This window comes from Saimiri boliviensis, chromosome 13 (genome assembly GCF_048565385.1).
Source record: "Saimiri boliviensis isolate mSaiBol1 chromosome 13, mSaiBol1.pri, whole genome shotgun sequence".
NCBI classification, from domain to species: domain Eukaryota; kingdom Metazoa; phylum Chordata; class Mammalia; order Primates; family Cebidae; genus Saimiri; species Saimiri boliviensis.
The window spans coordinates 55,776,083-55,799,507 of record NC_133461.1 but is presented as its reverse complement, the minus strand read 5'-3'; the positions used below and the strand labels follow the sequence as shown (position 1 = coordinate 55,799,507).

The following is a 23,425-nucleotide window of genomic DNA, read 5'->3' as shown; positions in this document are numbered from 1 at the left end:
GCACTGTTTTTCAAGAGTAGATTTTCTTTCTTTCCTTTTTTTTTTTTGAGACAGAGTCTCCCTCTGTCTCCAGGCTGGAATGCAGTGGCATGTTCTTGGCTTACTGCAACCTCCACCTCCCTGGTTCAAGTAATTCTTATGCCTCAGCCCCCCTCCAAGTGGCTGAGATGACAGGTGTGCGCTATCACACCTGGCTAATTTTTGTGTTTTTAGTAGAACGGGTTTCGCCATGTTGGCCAGGCTGATCTTGAACTCTTGACCTCGAGTGATTCACCCACCTCAACATGCTGGGATTACTGGCATGAGCCACCATGCCTGACCAGATTTTCTTTTCTTTTTTTTTGATACAGGGTCTTGCTCTGTTGCCCTGACTTGAGTGCAGTGGCATGATCATGGCTCACGGAAACCTTGCCTTCCCAGGCTCAAACAGTTCTCCCACTTTAGCCTCCCATGTAGCTAGGGCTACAGATGTGTGTCACCATGCTTGTCTAATTAAAAAAAATTTTTTGTGAAGACAAGATGTCACTATGTTGCCCAGTTTGGTCTCGAACTCCTGAACTCAAGTGATCCTCCTGCCTTGTCCTCCCAAAGTGTTGGAATTAAAAGTGTAAGCCACTGTACCCAGCATTTTTTTTTATTAACTGTACTCAAATGTAAAACAAATGGTTGGTTAATACTGTAGACATGGTAAGATGGGAGTTGAAGTGAGTCTCAGTAGTTTAGATATTTATAAATAATGTATTTTTAAGTTTGCAAACTGTTAACTAGAATAGTGAGATACCTGGGACTTCTACCATATTCCTCATTTGGATTTCCATTTTATGCATTTTTTATTTTAAAATTCATTATAAGCAGATGCAATTTGTAGAAGTGTGAAAAGGAATATTTATACATCAGGTTAAATTAATAACAGTTTCCCAATTGGTAAAGGAAAAACTACATTTAAAAATTGAGTTAAAATATAAATGTTGGCCAGGTACAGTGGTTCACGCCTGTAATCCAAGCACTTTGGGAGTCTGAGGTGGGCGAATTGCTTGAGCCTAGTTCAGAACCAACCTTGGCAACATGGCAAAACCCCTTCTCTACTAAAAATACAAAATATTAGCCAGGTGTGCTGGTGCGCAGCTATAGTCTCATCTACTTGGGAGGCTGAGGTAGGAGAATCACCTGAGTCCAAGAAGCCCAGGCTGCGGTGAGCTGAAATCACACCACTGCACTCCAGTCTGGGTGACAGGAGTGAGACCCTATCTCAAACAAGACTACAGCTGAAAATTAAAACAAAAGTTCATCAGTGTCTCATTTTTTTAGGATATAAGAATTAACGTTGCCTGTTAAACAGCTATATAGTTTGTTTAATATATTGATTCTTAGCTGGGGGCATTCAGGTTCCACAAGGGACATTTGGAACTGTCCGGAGGCATTTTTAATTGTTACAAGTGGGTGGGTGGTGGAGGTACAACCGACGTCTAGAGGATAGAAGCCAAGGATGCTGTTGAATGTCCTGCAGTGCTCAGGACAGCTCCTTACAACAGTGATCTGGCTTTAAATGTCAGTAGTGCTGAAGTGGAGAAAATAGTTACTTTATTTTGCAAATGTATTTAGATTTGTCATTCATTATTTGCCAGCTTGTTTATAAAGTGATATGTTTTTTATTTTTATCATTAGAAATATTAAACATATAAAAAAGTAGGGAGACTAGTATAATGAATCTTATGTACCCATCACCCCACTGCAATTAATAGTCATTACCAGTTTTATTTTATCTATACAATTTTCCTTCCATTCCCCCTACTGAATTATTTTGAAGCAGATCTAGATAGATACCATATTATTTCATCAGTAAATATTTAATATGTGTCCTAAAACATAAGAGTTATTTTTAAAAGTTTATCACCTTTATCACACCTAAAAATGGTAATTAATTTTTTAAAATCTAGTTTTATTAAAAGTTTTGGAGTTAGCAGAAGCATAAAGGAAATAATGTATTTTGTTTTCTAGTTGTCTCATTTGGTAACCTATCATTTTTTCCATCTGCATTAGGAAGTAGACTCAAGAGAGTATAGATCAGGGTCTGCAAAGTACAGCTCACAGATCAAATGCCGCCCTCCATCTGTATTGTAAAGTAGTGTTGAAACACAGCACAGCCCTGTCTGTGGCTCCTATAGTATGACAGAGAAAAGTACCTGTATAGTTTTGATAAGAGACCATATGGCAGTAAAAAGTAAAATATTTACTTTCTGGCCCTTCAGAGAAAAGTTGCTGCCCAATAGTATAGATTACAGTTGCAGAGTTTTTGGTTGATTTAAGCTGTTATCAATTATTTGGCACATAGCATACCTCTGGAACATGTGATAAGATTACATTTTGTTTCTGATTTCTTTTTCTTCGGGAAACCTCAAAGAGCTATTTTGGAAAGTTGGTACTCTTCATATATTGACCTACTGAGTTCAGTAGGATTACATTCTATTTCCTCCTTAATGTATAGGTAAAGACATCAAGGACTATGATATCTTAGGTATGTTGATATAGGTGAGCTAATTTTCGATCTGCCATGGACTCTATATTTTTTCACCCCACTGATGAAGTGTAATAGTAAAGGTATGGAGATTTGGATGGGAGATCAGTTTTTTAAAATGTGTCTTTACTATGAGTTTTCAAACACAGTACAAAAATATGCTTAAGTCATAAGGACATTTAGGGTAGCTTCATCATTTAATAAAAAACTGCTTCAAATGGAGATTAATAGTAGGAAACAATACTAGGCTTTGTCAGATAACCCTAATTTTTTGGGTAGATGGACTAAGAAAAAAGACCCAAATTACCAAAATCAGAAATGAAAGTGGGTACATTACTACTAATTCTACAGAAATAAAAAGGATTATAAGAGAGTACTATGAATTTCTAGAACACAAAACCTAACAAAACAGAATCATGAAGAAATAGGAAACCTGAATAAATCTGTAGCTAGTAAGGAGATTAAATCAGTAGTTAAAATTTTCCCAACAAAGAAAAGCCCTGGACCTTATGGTTTCAGTGGGGATTTCTGCCAAACATCTAACAAAGAACTAATATCATTCTTTCTCAAACTTTTCCAACAAATTAGAGAGGAGAGAAGACTTCCTAACTCATTCTATAAAGCCAGCAAAACCAGTACAAAGCCAGAAAAAGACACTGTAAGGAAACTACAGACCAATATCCCATATGAACACTGGTGCAAAAATCCTTATATTAGTAAACCACATTCAGCAGCATGATAAAGGGATCATATACCATGATCAATTGGGATTTATGCTTGGAATGTTAAAGATTGTTCAACATAGGAAAATCAATTGGGGAAAAGCTGCATGATCATTCCAATGATCAGAAAAAGCATTTGACATAATTTAACACCCTTTCATGATAAAAACACTCAATAAACTTGGAATAGTAGGGAACTACCTCAATGTAATAAAAGCCATGTATGAAAAGCCCACAATGAACATCATACTCAATGGTGAAAGACTGAAAACTTCTAAGAACAGGGCAAGGATACCTGCTTTTATCACTTCTATTCAACAGAATTGGAAGTGCTGACCAGAACAGTTAGGCAAGAAAAAGAAAAGACATCCAAATTGGAAAGGAAATAAAAGTTATCTCTGTTTATAGTGATCTTACATGTGGAAACCTAAAGATTTCACACAAAAAATGCTTTTAGAACAAATTTAGCAGTTTAGCAGAATGCAGTTAAAACACAGATGTATAGTCTGTTAATTGAACAGTCTGTTAACAGTCAGTCTTTCCTTTCAGGAAATTGAGAAAACAATACCATTTACAATAACATCAAAAAGAACAAAATACTTAGGCATGAACTTAACCAAGGAGATAAGACTTTTTTTTTTTGAGACAGAGTTTCGCTCTTGTTACCCAGGCTGGAGTGCAATGGCATGATCTCGGTTCACCGCAACCTCCGCCTCCTGGGTTCAGGCAATTCTTCTGCCTCACCCTCCTGAGTAGCTGGGATTACAGGCACGTGCCACCATGCCCAGCTAATTTTTTTTGTATTTTTAGTAGAGACGGGGTTTTACCATGTTGACCAGGATGGTCTCGATCTCTTGACCTCGTGATCCACCCGCCGTGGCCTCCTGAAGTGCTGGGATTACAGGCTTAAGCCACCGCACCCAGCCCGAGATAAAACTTACACATTGAAAACTATAAAATATTACTGAAAGAAATTAAGACAAACAGCTGGAACTTCCCATATTTGTGGATTAGAAAATTGAGTATTGTTAAGATGTCAGTACTACCCAGAGAGATCTACATATTCAATGAAATTCTGTCAAAATCCTAAAGGTGTTTCTTGCAGAAATAGAAAAATCTTTCCAAAAATTCATGTGGAATTTCAAGAGAGCCCCAAACAGCCAAAGCAGTCTTGAGAAAGAACAAAAGTTGGAGGACTCACACTTCCTACTTTTAAGACTTACCACAAGGCAGCAGTAATCAAGGCAGTGTATTACTGACATAAAGGTAGAAATAAAGACCAATAGAAGAGAATTGAGAATTCAGAAATAAACCTTTGCATTTAAGGTCAGTTGATTTTTTTTTTGAGGTCCAAGACAATTTAATAGGAAAAGAGCAATCTCTTAAACAAATGATGCTTGGGCAACTGGATATTCACATTAAAAGAATGAAGTAGGAATCTTATCTAACAGTATATGCAAAAATTAATTCAAAATGCCTGAGAGAATTAAAGGTAAGATATAAAACTGTAAACCTTTTTTTGAAGAGGAAGAGGGCATTGTATCTGGCAGTGCTTTCTTGGATATGACGCCAAAAGTATAGGCAACAAAAGAAAAATAGACAAATTAGACTTCATGAAAATTAAAAACTTACATGTATCAAAGGACGTCTGTCAACAGAGAGAAAAGGCAGCCTATGAAATGGAAGAATTTTGAAGTGATATATCTGATTAGAGATTAAAATTTCAAATATATATAGAACTCTTAAAACTCAACCTCAAGAAAACCTAAAAAATTCCGTTTGACTTGAATTAGTTGAATAGACATTTCTGCAAAGAATATATATGAATGATAAGTAAGCACATGAAAACATGTTTAACATCACTAATTATTAGGGGAATACAAACCAAAACCATAGTGAGATACTGCCTTACAGCCATTAGGGTGACTGTTATCAAAACAACTAGAAAAAATATGTCAGGAGGATGTGGAGAAATTAGAACTTTTTGCACTGTTCATGGGAATATAAATTAAAAAGAATATGTTAGTTGCACAAAAGATTAAAAATTGAATTACAATATGATCCAGCAGTTCTGCTTTTGAGTATATAGCCCGTAGACTGGAAAGGAAGTCTTGAGGAGGTATTTATTCACCTGTGTTCATAGCAACATTATTCGTAACAGCTAAAGCATGAAAACAGCCCAAGTATCCATTGACAGAAGAATGGATGAGCAAAATGTGGTATGTGCTTATAAGGGTATATCATTAAATTTAGAAAGAAAGGAAATTCTGACACTGTAAGATGTGGCTGATCCTGGAGGCCATTATTCTAAGTGAAGTGAGCCAATTACAAAAAGACAAATACTGTATGGTTCCACTAAGAAGTATAGATAGTAGTCAAAATCATGGGGACAGAAAGTAGAATGTATGGTGGTTTCCAGAGACTGGGGTAGGAGGAATAGGGTATAGAGTTTCCGTTTTTTCAGTTTTTAATGAGTATAGAGTTTCACTTTTTGCAAGACGAAAAGAGTTCTGGAGGTGGATGGTGGTGATGGTTGTACAATGATATGAATGTACTTAATATCACTGAATCGTACATTAAAAATGGTTAAGATGGTAAATTTTATGTATGTTTTGCTGCAATAAAAATATTAAAAAATCCTAATGGTTATTTATTCAACACCCATTTTTATTCTTACTAGTTAATAGGCACTGTGCTAGCTCCTGGAAATAAAGATGACTAAGATACAGTCATAGTCCCCAAGATGCTCATAGCCAAGTAAAAAGACTTCAGAACAAGTAATTATGCTATAGTGTGAGAAATGGTGTAACAGAAATAAATTTTGTGAGAGTCAGGGGAAATTTCACAGGCGAAGTGATGCCTGAGCTGAATTTTATAAGATACCTAGTTTCCAGTCCAAGAGGGCAACGAAGAGCATTCCAGGTCTAGGGAGTAGTAGCATGTGAAAATACACAGGATCCCATAAGTTGATAAGTTGGAGCCTGCTATCTGAGGGAACTGTGGCAGCAGATGAGGCTGGAATGGTTCACAGAGATAGAGCTCAAAAGGCATTTGTTTTGTACATAGTAGAGAGACATTGAAGAGGTTTAAACTTAAAATTGGTGTTTTGTAGAGAGAATTCTGACTTTGGTGTGAAGAATAGAGTCGGATAAGAAAGTGGAGGGAGGTTGAGTTGTGGTATTTGTCCAGGTAGTAAGAATGATGGCCTGAATGAGTTTGTGGTAGAGTTGGAGAAGAGAGAATAGATTTGAGCGTAAATTGAGAAGTAAAAACTGCAGAGTTTGTTTATTGCATATAGAGACTCACAGAGAGGAAGCAGTTGACTGTGACTTACAGATACTGATTTTGTTGACCATATGGCCTGTAGTTCTGTCAGCTAAGATTGGCAATACTAAACAAGAGCAGGTTTTGGAAAATTGAGAGGAGAGAGAATAGGGCAAGAGAGTAGAAAGAAACAAGATCAGTTTTAGATTTAATTTGAGGCCCCTTTACAGATTCTTTGAGATAATCTTGTAGAGGTCAGCTGTAACCTTGTTTCTTAAAATTCTCTTTGGTACTAGTAACAGGGACAGGCAAATGAACTGTGTTTTAGGTTTATTTGGAGTACTTAAGATGAATTCAGAAGAAAGCAATATAACTTATAAGTTAAGGTCTTATTTATAACTGCAGTTTTCTAATTTAGAAGAGAAACCTGGAAGTAAATTAATTTTGTATTTAATTGTAATTTTCTAATTTGCATGTGTGTTTTTCATAATTTAAAAATTGTTTTTATTTCCTTTTGACAAACATATATATCAGAGTTTGTAATGCTTTGGTGTTTGTTTTTATGTAAATTTTTGACAGAACCTGCAATAAGTTGTTTCAGTAGTGGTTTTCTAATGACCATAAATGTATGGTGTACTTCATGAATAGTTCCTGTTTTTATTCAGTGTTAGTGGCCTGATGTTCCCCTTTTCAACAGAAGGTGAATTATAAAATGGGGTTAAAAACTGTAACGAAAAAAACAAAAAAAAAAAGACTGGAAGTTGGGAAGATCTTAACTCCAAGATTCTGAATTCTATGTGTTACTAGAGAGATAATTTGTATATATGTCTTATTAAAAAACTTTTTTTTGTAAAACACTTGTGTTTCTGTCATGTTTAAATGTAATGCTACTCAGAGGCACAAGAGTTGAGAGAGAGTGCCAAATCTTAAGGCAAGACCACCAAACACAAGACCACCAGGGAAAAGGTACAAGAGTTGAATCTTAGATATTTCATGTGGTTGTTTGCCAGTTCCTTTCTCAAAATTGATAATAAAAACTGATTCAGCTGGAAATGTAGTAAGGTAGTACTATCCCTGAATTGTAGTTCCCTACCTTTTCAATAAATGATTGTCAAACTGTTGTAGATTCCTGCATGAATGCTTTTACATTTAATCTGTTTGAGAAAATATGACCAAAAACTACTTTGAATTCTGTGACTGTTTTTAATGAACTGTTTAAGTGCATTTAATCACAACAGTGTTTATCTGTGTTATCTTTGAAAAGTAATTTAGCTAATCCTGGGTGCCATATGGATTGTCAAACCCCTTGCAAAACTAGGGAGCCCACCAGGGGGGCACAGTTGTGTTGAGAACCAGAAACCATTGCTCTTGATGGAGGAAGTCTTAGAGAACCAGTAACAGGGACAGACAAATGGTCTTGGTGGGTATCAGAATTTCTGATGCAGTATTCAAATAAATGCGGTACCCTTATACCTAATACCTTTTTCCATCTGCTTCTGGCAAGGCAGTGAGACTTCTTTTCATACTTTTTGGTATAAACTATGTATACCTTCATGGCACAGTGCAGTCATTTTTTTTCCTCCTTTATAAAGTACTTCAAAAAATGTAAGCAATTGAGTCTTTTCATTTCTTCAGAGATAGGCCTGTTACAGGATGTGAGGAAAATTTGATTCTTCTGAAATAGTTTTAGAATTTTTGATACATGTAATTTTGGTAGTTTGTGCTTCATTTTCATCTTTTAACGGTGTTATTTAATATATTTTTTCTGTTCTTGAATATACAGAAAAGTGCATGCTCATCACTTAGAAATAACCAGCATTAAAGTGTTGATAAGTTGCTGCCCATTAAAGCCAATTGAGATCACGTTGTTTGGCATTCTTTTTTTTTTTTCGGTCACACAACTCATCTTAGTGTGCTTTCTATGTACAAGGCTGCAGTGAGCTATGATTGTGTCACTGCATTCCAGCCTGGGTGACAGAACAGGACCCTGATTCTTAAAAAGAAAAAAAAAAAAGTCATTGTAAAAATGTTTAAATGGCAAAAAAAGTGGCTTAACATCATGGCAGATAAATGAGGAGTACTGAAAGATTGATAATATAACTGTTAGTTTGATATCTATATATATAATATGTATATGATGTCTTGATCTAAGTTTATCATTTATCTTCGGGAGTTAATCACTACTCAAGTCGGTTTCTAGGTTTAAAAAAATTTTTTATAGAGTCAGGGTCTCACTCTGTTGCCCCAGGCAGAGTGCAGTGGTGCAATCATAGCTCACTGTAACCTCAAACTCCTGGGTTCAAGTGATCCTCTTGCGTCAGCCTCCCAGGTAGCTAGGACTACACATGGATGCAACTATACCTGGCTGTCTTTACAAAACAGGATCTTGCTATGTTGCCCAGATTGGTCTTGTTGAAAATCTTATTCAACTGTACAATTTACTTGGCCTCCAGTGATCCTTCTGCCTTCTCCTCTAAAAGTCCTGGAATTACAGGCATGAGCCACTGTGCCTGGCCAAGTTCTGTGTATTTTGTTGGTTCCATCTTATGTTTCCTTTTCTCAAATTAATCTGCTTCTTGGTGTGTTATTACAGCTTCAAGGTTTTTTTCTTTCTAAAATACTCACTAATTGAGATTTCAATGCTAATGTTTAGGATAAAGATGGTGATAGAGCCGTTCACCATGCAGCTTTTGGAGATGAAGGGGCTGTTATAGAAGTGCTACACCGAGGCAGTGCTGATTTGAATGCTCGAAACAAGCGCCGACAGACCCCACTTCATATTGCTGTCAATAAAGGTCATCTTCAAGTTGTGAAGACTTTATTGGACTTTGGCTGTCATCCCAGTCTCCAGGTAAACCTTTAAAGAAATATATCCTGCAGGTATTGGTAGGATCCTATTAAAGGGAAACATTAAGTTCTATGGTAAGCATTCCTTTGTTATCATTCTCATATGGTCATAAATGACACCAAAGGCATAAGATGTTACAAAATTGGCAGCTGTTTTGTGTGTGTGTGTGTGTGTGTGTGTGTGTGTGTGTGTGTCTCTGTCCCTCAGCTATTTTTTTGTTTGTTTTTTTTTTAGAAAAATCAATAGATTGTGTTTAGATTAGGCAGTGAGAATAGGGACTTCCTTGTAAAAATATCAGCTTATGAATGGATTCAACTTTATTGATCTTGACAGTGAGCCTCAACAGTTCATATTTCATAATACGTACTTCATAACTACTTAAATTATTTTAATTGTAGCTTTTATTGTAGTTTAGGGACTTTGAATAGTCATTAGTGTAGTCTTCGGAGATTTTCTGTTTTGGAAAATATATAGGATTTTAGAGTTGATTTACAGTAGGACCTAATTTTTGAAGCAGTGGTTCCTAATTGATTATCCCAGCTACAGTTTTATAACCAGATTAAACCATAGATATATGGAAAGTGTAGTCTGTGTTCATTATCTCCTTAGTTTCGTTACTAAGCAACTTGTCTTGTGTACCTCTCTGATTAAAGTTTCTATACTTAGTAATTTTGTAGCAAAATAAAACAGGACCTCAACCTAATTTGCCAACTTTTAGGTTCCTTAACAGAATAGGCTTGAAACAACGTAAAATTTTTAAATAAAAATATTCCCTGAAACACTGTTTGTATATGTAAAACATAATTTGTTTCAGTTGGAAACTCAATAATGACTTTTTAAAAAGTGGGACGGTGGTTAGAATCATAAGCTGCTTGCAGTTTAGTTGATTTACAGCATCCAGGAATTAGTTGCTGGATTGGATAGATCTCAGGGAAGTAATAAAGAACAGTAGTAGTGGGAATGAGGGCTTGAGAAGAACTGAAAGAATAGATTTTGTTCAGCTAGATAATTATTAGAAACTAAGCTTTCTGAAGTGCACCTGCTTTGGAACTGATGAGATCTAGGATATGTCCTTGTAAGTGGGAGGAGGCAGGATTGGAGGATGAGGGAAGAATTGGGGGGTGTTAATCTGTAAGGAGAGGCAATTTATATCTGCTGACCTTTTTTGTCTGAAATGGGAGACAAGGTCATCTGTTGAGAGTGTGAGTGTGGGATGTAGAGAAAGAGTAATTGAGAAGAGTGATAAGGATTTGGGAACCTGCAGTGTATTCTAGTCATATTAGAAGACTGTTTCAGGTTGAACACTACAAATTTTTAGTGTCACCAGATACAGGAGGATAGAAGGTAGATGGCTGGATTGAACATGGGTTAGGAATTCTTTTTTTTTTTTTTTTTTGAGACAGGGTCTTGCTCTGTTGCCCAGGCTGGAGTTCAGTGGCGTGATCATGGCTTATTGCAGTCACAACCTTCAGGACGCACCTCAGCCTCCAGAGTAGCTGGGACTACAGGTGTGAGCCTCCATCCCTGCCTAATTTTTTGTAGAAATGGGGCCTCCCCCTGTCGCCCAGGCTGGTCTCAAACTTCTGGGCTCAAGCAGTCTTCCTGCCCCCACCTCCCAGAGTCCTGGGATTACAGGTGTGAACTATCATGCCTGGCAGGAATTCTTTATGTTCTTGAATATACAGAAAAGTGCAGGCTCATCACTTAGAAATAACCAGTGTTAAAGTGTTGTTAAGTTGCTAAATATATTCCTGGGATTAGCAAACATTTTCTGTAATGGACACAGATAATAGTTTAGGCTTTCATTTGTCTTCTACCACAATTGTCTAATTCTGTCATTGCAGAATGAAAGCAGCCATAGATAATACATAAATGAATGGGTGTGGCAGTGTTCCAATATTTTACAAAAACAGGTGGCTCCAATGTGTAATACCCTGGGAGATCATTTTTTCCAGGCTCTGTCCACATGGCTTAGGGGAGCATAGAGCTCTGCCACATGGGTACAGTCTCTTTCTACAGCATTGGAGATGAAGCTGAGTCTGGTGAACCTGCATATTCCTGTAGCTTCTCACAGTCCTGTGGACAATCACTGGGGAGACAAACCATTCAGGAAACATGTCTAGTAAAACATAATTAAACAAAAAACAAATGGAAAGCTGAATTTGGCAACTGTAATATAGTCTAGGTTATATATGACTTGACTGAGAATAGCATCTGTGAAACTATGAAATAAATGAAATTTAAATTATTCATGTATATACATGACTGCTAATGAATAAAAATTTACTGCTAAGTCAATTGATTACTGTAAAAAGTAGCTTAAAAAATGGTAGACTGAGATTGCTAAATTTTCATTTACAATTGCTTTACCTTTGGCTAACTAGCCACTTTCCTGTGCTTTGAAAATTCTTAGTTTAATGATTCTCACGTATGACTACACAATATATTCATCTGGGGAGCTTTGAAGAGTTGCTAATACCTCGCTCTCACCTCTAGAGATTTAGTATGGTGAACACCCTGGACATCAGATTTTTTTTTCTCTCTCTCTCTTTTTTTCTGTATTAAAGATTTTAAAAGATCTCCCCAGCAGATTCTAATGAGCAGCCAAGGTTGAAAACCACTGACTTTCATTTCGGTGTAGGTTTGATATGGAATTTCACGGTACAACGATTAAGGTCATTTTAAAGTTATTAAATTTGGAGGTCAGCTTTTCACCTCATTAGTTTTTGTCACTAGTTATGTTTGAGGCTCCCTATTCTGTTCTGTTCTGTTCTATTCTATTCTATTCTATTCTATTCTATTCTATTCTAGTATTTTTCTTTGTAAAGCCTTAGCATGTGCCAGGAGCGGTGGCTGAGGCCTATAATCCCAGCACTTTGGGAGGCCAAGGTGGGTGGATCATGAGGTCAGGAGTTGTAGACTAGCCAGGCCAACTCGGTGAAACCTTGTCTCTGCTATGAATATGAAAATTAGCCAGGCTTGGTGTTGGGAGCCTGTACTCCCAGCTACTTGGGAGGCTGAGGAAGGAGAATCACTTGAAACTGGAATGGCAGGTGAAGGTTGCAGTGAGCTGAGATCATGCCACTGCATTCTAGCATGGGCAAAAGAGCAAAACTCTGTCTCAAAAAAAAAAAAAAAAAAGAAACTTCAGCATGTTTATTGTGTTTTCCAACTAGATATGAGTATGACTTTCCTTACTATAATGTGACCAGTGTTTCTTGCTTGTATTTTTTTTTTTTTTTTAATTTTTGGAGCTAGAGTCTCACTCTGTCACCCTGGCTGGAGTGCAGTGACATGATCACAGCTCACTGCAGCCTTGAACTTCTGCCTCAGCCTCATGAGTAGCTAGGACTATAGGTGCACACCACCACACTTAGCTAATTTAAAAAATTTTTGTACGGACAGGGTCTTGATATGTTGCCTAGGTTGGTGTTGAACTCTTGGCCTCAGGTGATCCTCCTGCCTAAGCCTCCCAAAGGGCTAGGGTTACGGACATGAGCCAGCATGCCCAGTCTTTGCCTGTATTTTTGTATTTATCACAGATAGTGCTCTTTTATTGGCATTTGTTGGATATGGTCTCTGTTTCTGTTTGTTTAGCAATTTGGTATGAGTATTACTGTTCCATGAGATGATTAATTGAAGAACTAATGAAAATCTCTTCAAACTTAAAGGATTCTGAAGGTGATACCCCTCTTCATGATGCAATAAGTAAGAAACGTGATGATATCCTAGCAGTTCTTTTGGAAGCTGGAGCAGATGTTACCATCACAAACAATAATGGATTTAATGCTCTACATCATGCTGCACTAAGGGGAAATCCGAGGTATGTCACACTTTACTATTTTATGTGCGATTCAAAAATATTTTTCTGCTGCTGATTCTCTTTTTCTGATACTGATGAAGAAATAATTTTTGACTGTTTTAGTATTTTAAATCATTTTGAAGGTTTGTGAAAATCATGCCTTTATTTAGTATGTTAGTTTTTTATGATGATTATTTGGTTGTTAATCTAATACAAGTATTATGAAATAACTACTTAAATTTATATTAAATGTCGATATAAGATATTAGAAATACTGGTTTCTTTCTAAAGATTTAATTAAAATGCATTTCATTTTGACATTTATGTTTCTTCAAAATAATTCTCAAGGTGTTCTCTAATCTCATGTTACCATTTGCATGATAATTATTGTTTTAAAACTTAAGACTAAATAAATATTAAGTCACCTAACTCCTTATTAATAATATAATTAGTTATATAAACTTTTAGTGTCTCTATCCCCTCATCCATTGTTACAGCAGTGCTGTACTACTGAAAAATGTATTTGCTGGTTGAAGTTTGTGAAAGACTGCTTTTGGAGAATCTCATTCTTTATAAAGGATCTGCAGTGCCCCAGAGAATGGGAAAATGCTTAGAGATTTCCATGAACTCACTTTTTGGAACAACTTTACCTTAAGCATTTTAGGAAATTATGCATTAGATAGATGTCTTCTGGTTATAGTTGAGTCAAACTTATATATCTCGACTAAGGAAAATGTTCACTTTGATTTTTGATAATTTAATCTATTCTGAACACTTATTCTTTGGTTCCTTATTGTATTTTTGTATCATGTTACCTTTTTTTTTGATCTTTTTTTTTTTTGAGTCAGAGTTTTGCTCTTGTTACCCAGGCTGGAGTGCAATGGCACGATCTCGGCTCACCGCAACCTCCGCCTCCTGGGTTCAGGCAATTCTCCTGCCTCAGCCTCCTGAGCAGCTGGGATTACAGGCACGCACCACCATGCCCAGCTAATTTTTTGTATTATTAGTAGAGACGGGGTTTCACCATGTTGACCAGGATGGTCTCGATCTCTTGACCTCGTGATCCACCTGCCTCGGCCTCCCAAAGTGCTGGTATTACAGGCTTGAGCCACAGTGCCCGGCCCTTTTTTTGATCTTTTAAAGTTTCTTAGGATCACCACTAGAGGGTGACCACAGGAAACAAAAGGATTTTATTCCTACTGCTTATTGGTGACTGTAACAGTGGGTGTATAATGTAGTATGAAATTAATGACCATATTTTAGATCACATCATGATTTTTTTTTTACCCAAATTACAAATATTTGTACTTTTCAGATTTTGGCATTATGAAGGAGACAGTAGTAGTATATTTTTCCTGCCCTTCAAACAGAAGATTATGATAGCACTTACCATGTGCCAGCCTCTGCAAAGTGCTTTACATGCATCATCTCAATCCTTTCAATAGCTTTTTGAGGCAGGTGTTAATATCCTCATTTTATTAGGTGAAGATTATGAGGCTTATAGAGATGAATTTAATTATCCAAGAACATGTAGCTGATTACTGAAGCAGCTGTAACTTGAGCAAGGTCTAGGTGACTTAGAATCATAACTGTTAAACCACTTTATATCACTTTTACTCTATTATGGTCTGTTTGTGAAGCAAAACCAAAACACACAGGCAGTGAATGTATCAATACTAAGAACAATGCTGTTTTTCTATTCTAATAGCTAATATTTATAGGCATGTTTCCCCCTAGAGTTTAGCCATATTTATCATCTCTTAGTATACAGGTAAAATTTCAGATTTAAAGCAAGAGCAGAAATTATTTCTGCTGATAAAGGTGAAAACTGAATTTCTTTAGAGTAGCATAATCAGCATGTTACTTAGGTACTTTCTGTAAAGATGCTCCATTCTTAGCTAAGTTTTTAGAGCTCCCTCACAGGCATGAAAATAGTCAGCAGTATTCTCTGCAGAGCTGGCAAAAACAATCAATAGGTATTTTGGAAGTACAGATAACATTAATATAATTATAAAATTACTTTATATAGTATTATTTACAAATTTTTCTTTAATAGAAATTGAATGTGAAAAGTAAAAGTATATATGAGTGAATCACCTGATGTGATATATATTTGTTATGTTTTTAGGCTGGTACTAAGATAATTTCACAGGCATTTCTTATTTACTAATTCCCACAAAGACACATAATAAAAATCTTACAGAATATGTGATCAACTCATAGTTTTCCCTCTAGAATGTTATGATGCCTTTTTTACTTTTTAAATTCTGAAATATAGTCTGTAAACAAGACTATGTTAACTGTTTGAAGATTTGATAAGCTTTACAGTATTTTGGTGTTTAATGCTTTCCTTACAACTGTGAACATGCTGAGTGCTATCTACAAAATATAGGTCAGTCTATCGAGTAATAGGATACTTAAGAGTGTGCCCATTTTCTCTAATGTATGCTCATGCATCTACTCTCAAACACTATATGTCTTGTAATACATAAATGTATTTACCGTGACTGAGATGTGATTAATAGTAAGAAGAAGATCTTGAATGAAGTGAAAAGATACATATTTATATGTATCTCCTGTTGCCCACAGTCTTTTAGAGAATGATTTTCATTTTGAAACAGAGGAGTGGTCAGGAGTTGAGAATGTGTGAACATCCAGGTTTTTAAACTACTCTTGTCTTCAGTAATCTTTATTAATTGCTGAAATGTTTGTCTCTGTTAAATAATATTAAATTATCTATAGTCTTATTGAAATCATTAAGAACATTACATGGATGTTAGGTTACTTGTTATTTTCCTTTCCTTCAGTTTATCCCCACTGAAGGAGAATATTATGTATATATATACATTTTTATAAGGGACAAAGAAGACAGTGAGGAGAGTCAAAGTATTTATCACTAGCAGAGTTTTTATTTTACAGCTGAGAAAACAAATATGGAAAGGTGAAATATTTCATGAGTAAAAAGTAGTGATGCTTAGAATTTTCTTTCTTTTTTGAGGACTAAATACTTTTGGTTCAGGGTCAGAAGAACTAGATACTGTTTTAATCCTCTCCACAAGATATTCTATAGTATCATCTTTTTTACCTTACCTGCTAACATTGGGTAAATAGTGGCAAAATTAAAGGCCAATTCTATGGAAGATAGTGACTAAACATTTCTACAGTGTTATCTTATATAATAATGTTACAGTTTTCTTTAACCCAAAATATGCACACATCCATGTAAGCCACACTGTACAATCCCATTCTGTTTTCAGGTGGCTTTTAGGTGACCTTTCCAGATGCTTGCTTCCTTTGAAGGAAGTTTTTTGTTGTTGTGTTATTATAAAGCATAGCCTACATTTTATTACCAGTTCTTTTATTTTCTGAAGGATAAGAAATTTAATACAAAGAGATTATAATAAGTAAAATTTTTATTTGAAATCCTTAAGTCATCGACACATTTTTCATAAAGCTTTTTATAAACATCTTTAACCAGTCTAGCTTTTCCAGGTAGAATTCACAGTAACAAGTTATTTGATTGTAATCACAGTCTGAATAATTTAATAAGTTGAAATTAGTTGACAAGTAATTGTTATTCACAAATGAAAACGTTGGTTGTCCTGTAGTAATCAATGCATAGCTACAGCTGGTTGAAGGGGACCAAATCCATTGAAGAGGCGATTTGGTTCCATTTTACCAGCTCTAGCAAAGCATTGTAGTGCTGCTAGTTTGGGATCCAAAACAGTTAAATGCTTTTCATTGGTAAAATTACAATCATGGACCTTCTACAAGTGTTAGAAATTATCATATCACTGCTTCAGTCACTAAATGCCAAATTTTCGATTCTGAAGTCACTTTCCTACTCTTTCCTGCACTTAATGGTTTAAAAGTCTTTTCCTTTTAACACATTACTGCATTAAGGAATGATCAATGTACATCTTTATTTTCAACATTTTTGCTTGATTCTTTTTATTTTTCTAATCGTGTCCACAGCTGAAGTCTTTGGTTAATTCTTAAATGTAGACAATAAGCTGTTTCAAAACCAGTAGTATTTAAAGGAACAAATAGACCTTGATGTATTTTAGAGTAATGTTTTCCATTTATAGCTAGGCAGTAAACTAGATTACTTAAGTAGTTGTATCTAATAGGTTAGGGAAGAGTTCTGTTAGTCACTCCCTTCTTAGCATTATAGTTGAGGACTAATAGCAAATTGTTGACAGTGGGTGGATCAGTGGCCTTAAGCAAGTACCTCTGCCCTTTGATTTATAAATAGATCACATGTGTATTCAGTGTAATGCTTGGACTTGGGTTGAAAGGAACTACTATGCATGCCAGTTTTTCTTTGTTTTTGCTTACGGAGTGTTACTAATCATAGGTTAGTAACTTAACCCTTTTAAAGGTCTATTTCCTTGACTAAGCTCTTTGTCATTTTGGGTACAGATTGCCTAGTTACTTCTCATTATCAACTTATTAATACATTGACTTATGGTGGTTAGTTGCAGTCCATGAATACAAGTATTCAAATCTATTGTGTGAATAATACTTGAAAAATCAGAGTAAATTTTTTGTTATAATGTGGTTTTACTGTTGATTTCAATATCTTGGGAGGTGTGCTTTCTGAAACATACTTGCATAAAATAAAAGTTTAATAAATTACAATTGGCCTATAAAGTTAAGTGCTCTTAGAAAAATAGAGAAGTATTCTTTACAGTTACTGTTTTAAACTAAACTGGGAAGTCAACACTAATTCAGGCAATATGCAAATGATTCTTATATTAAGTATATTTTGCATCTCTTGGTTAACTGTCATGCTGCTGGTGAAATTAATGTAACTACAGTTCTTTTTCATCATTTATTCTAGTAGAAGTGAAACAGGTGTTAAACTGCTTGAACTTAAGTGCTGAAGATAGCAATAACACTGGCTTCTATTTTTACTAGTTATATGGGAGCTGTTTAGCAGATCCAGTTGCTCAAGTGTGCTTTTGGATGACAGTTCAGTTTCATATACTGGCCATATCGGGGCAAGGAGAGGCCATGGGAAAAAAATAGTACAACATTTGATAATGTCAGCATCTGTTATCCCTGTCAGGGAGACAGTTGAAATGTTTGAGTTATACCAGTGTCAGCAGATGCCCAGAGTTTAATATGTACTCAGTTAAAAATGAACAGCTGATCTAAGTGATAGATGTGACATTTCAGAGTGATTGAAAATACTCTTAGATATGTTAAGTTAAATTTGTAAGCACCAGAATCAGTATATAATTTTGCTTTTGAAAATGAAAGCCTGTCATTTTATTTTCTAAGGATTACTTATATAGTCTTAATATTACAGCAAAGAGATTCTTAGTTGCTGGGATGCTTAAGAAGGATTATTAAACAACTTGTATACCTATAGAATGACCGATATAATTGTTTATCATAAAACACAAGTAGGGTAATACCCTTTGAGTAGTTTTATAGAAAAGCCTCTACTTTTGAGGTGTATATTTTGAGTCCTCGGTATTTAGGACCTGTACAGGTAAACTTCCTAAATTGAACATGAATCATGGCCATTCTGTTTTGTGGATGATCAGAAGGGCTATGTTTATGTGAATTAAGCTTTGAACTAATTTCTTTGAAAATACAGAATTTAAAATTAGGTGCCTTTTATAATTTCCAGTAAACATGAAGTAACATATATGATGCCATGTATATAGTCATTATCATCTTTATAATTGGCTGATAAAATGAAAATCATCTTTCTGTTAACTAGTTGTCTTATTTAACAGAGAGAAAATGAACTATAGTTAAATGTATAGCCATTTCTATTAAATTTCTGATACAAAAAATTTAAAGTACACTTTTTATACATGTGTAAGTATTTCAGTTGAAATAATATGTTTAGTAAGAAATGGTTAGAATACCTGAGTACTACTATTTCTTTTTTTTTAACTTTATCATTAGTAGCTTAAAACAAGTACTGCTTATAAATTTTGCCAACAGCATTATTTAGAATTTTAAAATAAATAATATACAAACTGTGTGAAATTATTTTGATGTTTCTAACATAAACAATGGATTGATCACGTTTAGAGAAACTGAATTGTAATTACATTGTACTAATAAAAACAGTTATTCTATCTGTATAAATTGGTTCTTGACTATAGTGCTTTCATTTTACATGCCCCCTTTGGAGAAGCAAATTCGAAGATAATACAGATAATAAATTAATTTCTTTTAAATATCTGGTAGTCTCTTACCAATATACCCTGCTGACTTACAGCATTTTATCATTTTTCATGCTTAAATCTTGCATTTTAATTGATTTTAAGTTTTAACTTCACATTTAAAGTAGAGATTGGGTTAAGACCCTGATGAACTCGAGAAGGACAAGGGCCACTTTTTTTTTTTTTGACAGTAGAGTCTTACTTAAAAGATAGTCTTTAAGAATTATAACTATGATTGTAGCTGTCAAAAAGGAAATCTTTTTAAAACAATAAAACTTTTCAGTTCAGAAATTCCTCTAATATTAATAGATTATACATTTATCAAAATGTGAAGAAATAGCTTATTATGTGAATGAAACCAGCTCTTAATATCTTATTTTGCTATACAAATAAGTGAGCCCCACTAAGATCAAACTGTGGAGACAGAAAATAGGTCATGTGTATTCCTCATTCTTTTGTGCTAGTAATACTGTTGTCCCTTTTGTAGTCAAAATTTTAATAATGAGAGTACTTAATGTAAGAGATATGTTTTAAACTTAGATGATTTAAAAGGAATTTCATGATAATTGAAATCTACTTCACTGGAACTTCTTTTCCTTTGTGAAATAAAAACCTTATGGATATTTAGTTTCTATCTGTAAGTAGCAGATAGCCCCCCTCCCTTTTTTTTTTTTTTTTGGTGTTAATATTGCCAAAGGTCATCTGTTCATGACTAGTTAATTTACCTTATGAAGGTCATTTACGTGGAAAGAAGCAAGAGCTTCTTTTAGCTGCAGTTTAATTCTCTCTTGGTGGTTTACTGCCTACCAAAAATACATACTTCTTTACATTCCATAGCATTGTATGTTCATATGGGTACATAAAGAAGTATGTACTCTGAGTAGGTATTACTAAGTTGTTAGCTGTAAAAACATGAAATATTTTATTTTCTTATTTGTTAGTGAAACATTCAGCTTACTAATGTAGAGCAATGGTAAATCATTTGCAGAGACTGATTTATTGAAGAGTAAACTTTGTAACAAATTTACCTGAAGCATGGCATTAATGGTTCCATATTCTTGGTGGACATAGACATTCCTAAACATTTGACCAGTTATTTGTTGAACTTTGTCCTGGTTTGATTCATAGAATTAGTGTAGTGTTACAGAGTGTATTTCAGAAACTTAAAATCAGCCTTTTGTTTCTTCAGTCTTCAGAGTGAATTTCTTCTCTTTTTTTGTAGTCTGCTTCTAGATCCTACAGGTAGATAGTAATTAATTAAGTTCAATTTCTTTCTTACAAACTAGGTATCTTACTCAAAACTTAACGAATTAACCAATAAATATTTCTGATATTGACTCCAAAGTTGAAACAAGGAGAAAAACCAGGATGAGTGTGAGTGAATTGAACTTTTAAAGATTATGAATTTTTGTTAGTGTTTCATAAGGTCACAGATAAGAACTCATGGTCATTTGAAAATCTGTCATTCTTTTTTCTTTATTAGTTCCTTACCTGAATTTTGCACTTCGGTGCTTCTCTTTGGGTTAAATACAAATATGGTTTGAATACAAATTCAAATAGATGTAGAAATATCTAATTTTGGTGAGTTTAAGTGGTTTTGATTCTTTAATCTTTTTAGTATACAGGATGATTGTCAGAATCATCAACTTTTAGAAAGTATCACTTCAAAGAACTGAAAGGTTTTAGTCCATGAGCACCTGGGTTTTGCCTTGATCATTTAGCATGAAAAGAAAATACAGTTGGTAAGAAGGCTCAGTTATTATGGTATTAGAAGGTTAATTTAAAAGAAAACCTCAAGAAATTTTCAGTTTGGCAGAGGAAAAAACAAAGGGCAGGGATGATAGTAGAATTTCTGCAGCTCGTGACAAAAAGCTAGTGCAGCTTATAGAGAGCAAATCAGAATGTAGCAGTAGATAGCCCAGCATTACAGCAGTTTCAGCAATGCAGCATTAAAATTACACCATGCACATTCTGATTTATTTTTGTGGCCAATTAATGGTAAGCATTAAAAAGTATTTTATGATCTGTCAAGTTTCTTGGGTGACTAGACCTTGAAATAGAAGCTAACAGTTTAAAAAAAAAAGTATACTTTGGAAGCAGGATGTGACTTACTAGAGATTCAAAATTATCACTTAACCTGAAAGAATAATGACTAAATCTTTAGTAATGTAAATGACAATGAATTTGTACATTTTTAGATAAAAATTATTGCCATGATATTTGAACAGTATTCATTTTTACACTACATTAGCTCTCAACTTGAATTGTGAAATTAGGCTATGCTTAGATAGAATTTAACTTAACAGTGAGAACATATATTGAGTCAATAATAGGTAAGCATGCAGAAAGTCATAAGCATTCTTAAAAGTACAGGCCTTGTGGGGCTCTGTTACCTGAAAGCTTAGTGTTATGCAGCATTTGCAGCAGGAAGAAAGGTAATGACCTAGAGAGTCACATCAGCAGCAGCCATCTCATCTTGATTGTTCGTTCACTCTATTCGCTGATTCAGCAATTTCTTTTCATGAGCCCGGTGAAGGAAGGGGATTTGTCAGTGAACACAGAACCTCACCTTGTAAGATAAATTTGAAAAACAAACGAGCAAACAAAAAACAACCTACTTTTCCCTCTCCTCCCCTTTTCGCATTAAAAACAAAAAACAAAAAACACCACCACCAGCAAAAAAACTCTGCAATTAAATTGAATCAGCGTTGGCCTTTTGATTTGGAATGTCATATAAAACTCTTGCACAGATATGTAGGGAAAGTTAAGCAATTTTAAAAGCCTGCTACAAAGGCGAGGAAAATGAACCTAGTTGTCAGATGAAATGCTTCAGAAGAGGGGACAAAGTTGCAGAAGTTAATTTTATGATCTAAAAAAAAGACCAAAAAACAAACAAACAAAAAAAAACCAACAAAAACCCCAGAACCCAAACACACCTTACTTCCCCCCCTCACCAAGTAATTGTAAACATTCACCCTGTTTTTCTTTGCCCACCAGAATACATTGGGTTCTTCTGACTTCTTAGGAAATAGTCTGCATCTTTCTTGCTTTGAGATTTTTTTTTTTTTTTTTTGATTTTTAGTTTCCAGGATCAAATGGTAGATCTGTAGTGAAGCTACCTTGTCACATCCAGAGGTCAAGTCTGCAATCGAGGTCAGGACTTCCACATGGTCACTACGAGGCTAACTTATATTCTTCCTCAGTGACCACAGGCTAAACTGTTACAGCTTTATAGGCAGCTAAGCATTTGAAACATGCACTCCCAGGCAAACAGGCTCTCTTGTGCCTCTCTCTTCCCTGACCATATTTAGTCAACCATAGCAAAAAATAGTCTCTCAGCTGTCGATTGTCGATCCAAAAGCTGAGGAAACCTCAATCTTGCTTTCTGCCTATTGATTGTTCATCCTGCGGTCCAAACACTGCTTTGCCATTTGTCCTGCCCCCTACTTTTTTTTTTTTTTTTTTTTGTTAAGCACTGCCAAATAAAGCGGTCTCTCATGTTTCCACTTACATTTCCCAGATTTTCACTGAGCTTGCGCTGAGACTAGGAAAGCCTGATGCGCTGTCACTATACTTAGAAGCACTGCAGAGAAAAAAGGAAAGAGGAAAAAAATTACCCTGGCTAGTAGCAAGATAATCTTTAGACAGTTACGGTACAAGCGAAGTCCCTCTACTGCCAAAATGCATTTTATAACCTGATTTTTTGACTGACAAAAAAGTGGATGGTGATATATTATATAGCTAAAGACCTGAAAGGATTTTGTAGGGTTATCTTTAGAGCTAGTTGTTGCCATATACATGCTTAAAAAATTTGTTGAATAGTATTTGAATGGAAAATATAGAAATGGTAGGTAGGACCCGTGTATTGGTGAAGAGACATCATTAAGGGAGAAGATAGTAGTATGTAAATGAAATCTTGGAAGTGCTACTTAAAACAATTCACTGTCAATTTCAGTAAATTTTTTTATGATGCTTTGGTGAAAAGCAGGGTCCAGTATGCTTTTGCGTAATTATACAAGTAGAAGAATTCAAATGCATTTTATTATGAATTCTACTTTATATTCAAATGTGTAGTGTTTTTTCCAT

At 35.0% G+C, this 23,425-nt stretch overlaps 1 protein-coding gene, 1 long non-coding RNA gene and 1 other non-coding gene across 4 annotated transcripts in view; 2 read left to right on the top strand and 1 right to left on the bottom strand.

The window, feature by feature from the left end:
• The window catches only part of MIB1 (MIB E3 ubiquitin protein ligase 1), a 136,768-nt gene that overhangs the window by 73,125 nt on the left and 40,218 nt on the right, over positions 1-23,425 (top strand). Inside the window, exons 11-12 of the mRNA XM_039463699.2 lie at positions 9,155-9,352; positions 13,021-13,172. Of these exons, the coding sequence (XP_039319633.1) occupies positions 9,155-9,352; positions 13,021-13,172 (350 nt within the window). The remainder of the gene's footprint in view (positions 1-9,154; positions 9,353-13,020; positions 13,173-23,425) is intronic.
• Positions 11,269-11,468, top strand: LOC120361717 (small nucleolar RNA SNORA73 family). Its single transcript, XR_005577852.1, has one exon. It is a non-coding gene; the product is annotated as a small nucleolar RNA SNORA73 family (small nucleolar RNA).
• On the bottom strand, positions 16,547-22,662 carry LOC104650841 (uncharacterized). Of its 2 annotated transcripts, none has more exons than XR_012513159.1 (3): positions 22,315-22,662; positions 21,733-21,908; positions 16,547-20,575 (listed from the first exon to the last, which is right to left on the bottom strand). It is a non-coding gene; the product is annotated as an uncharacterized LOC104650841 (long non-coding RNA). The 2 variants fall into 2 exon arrangements; XR_744437.3 differs by having other exon boundaries at positions 21,733-21,854; positions 22,315-22,637.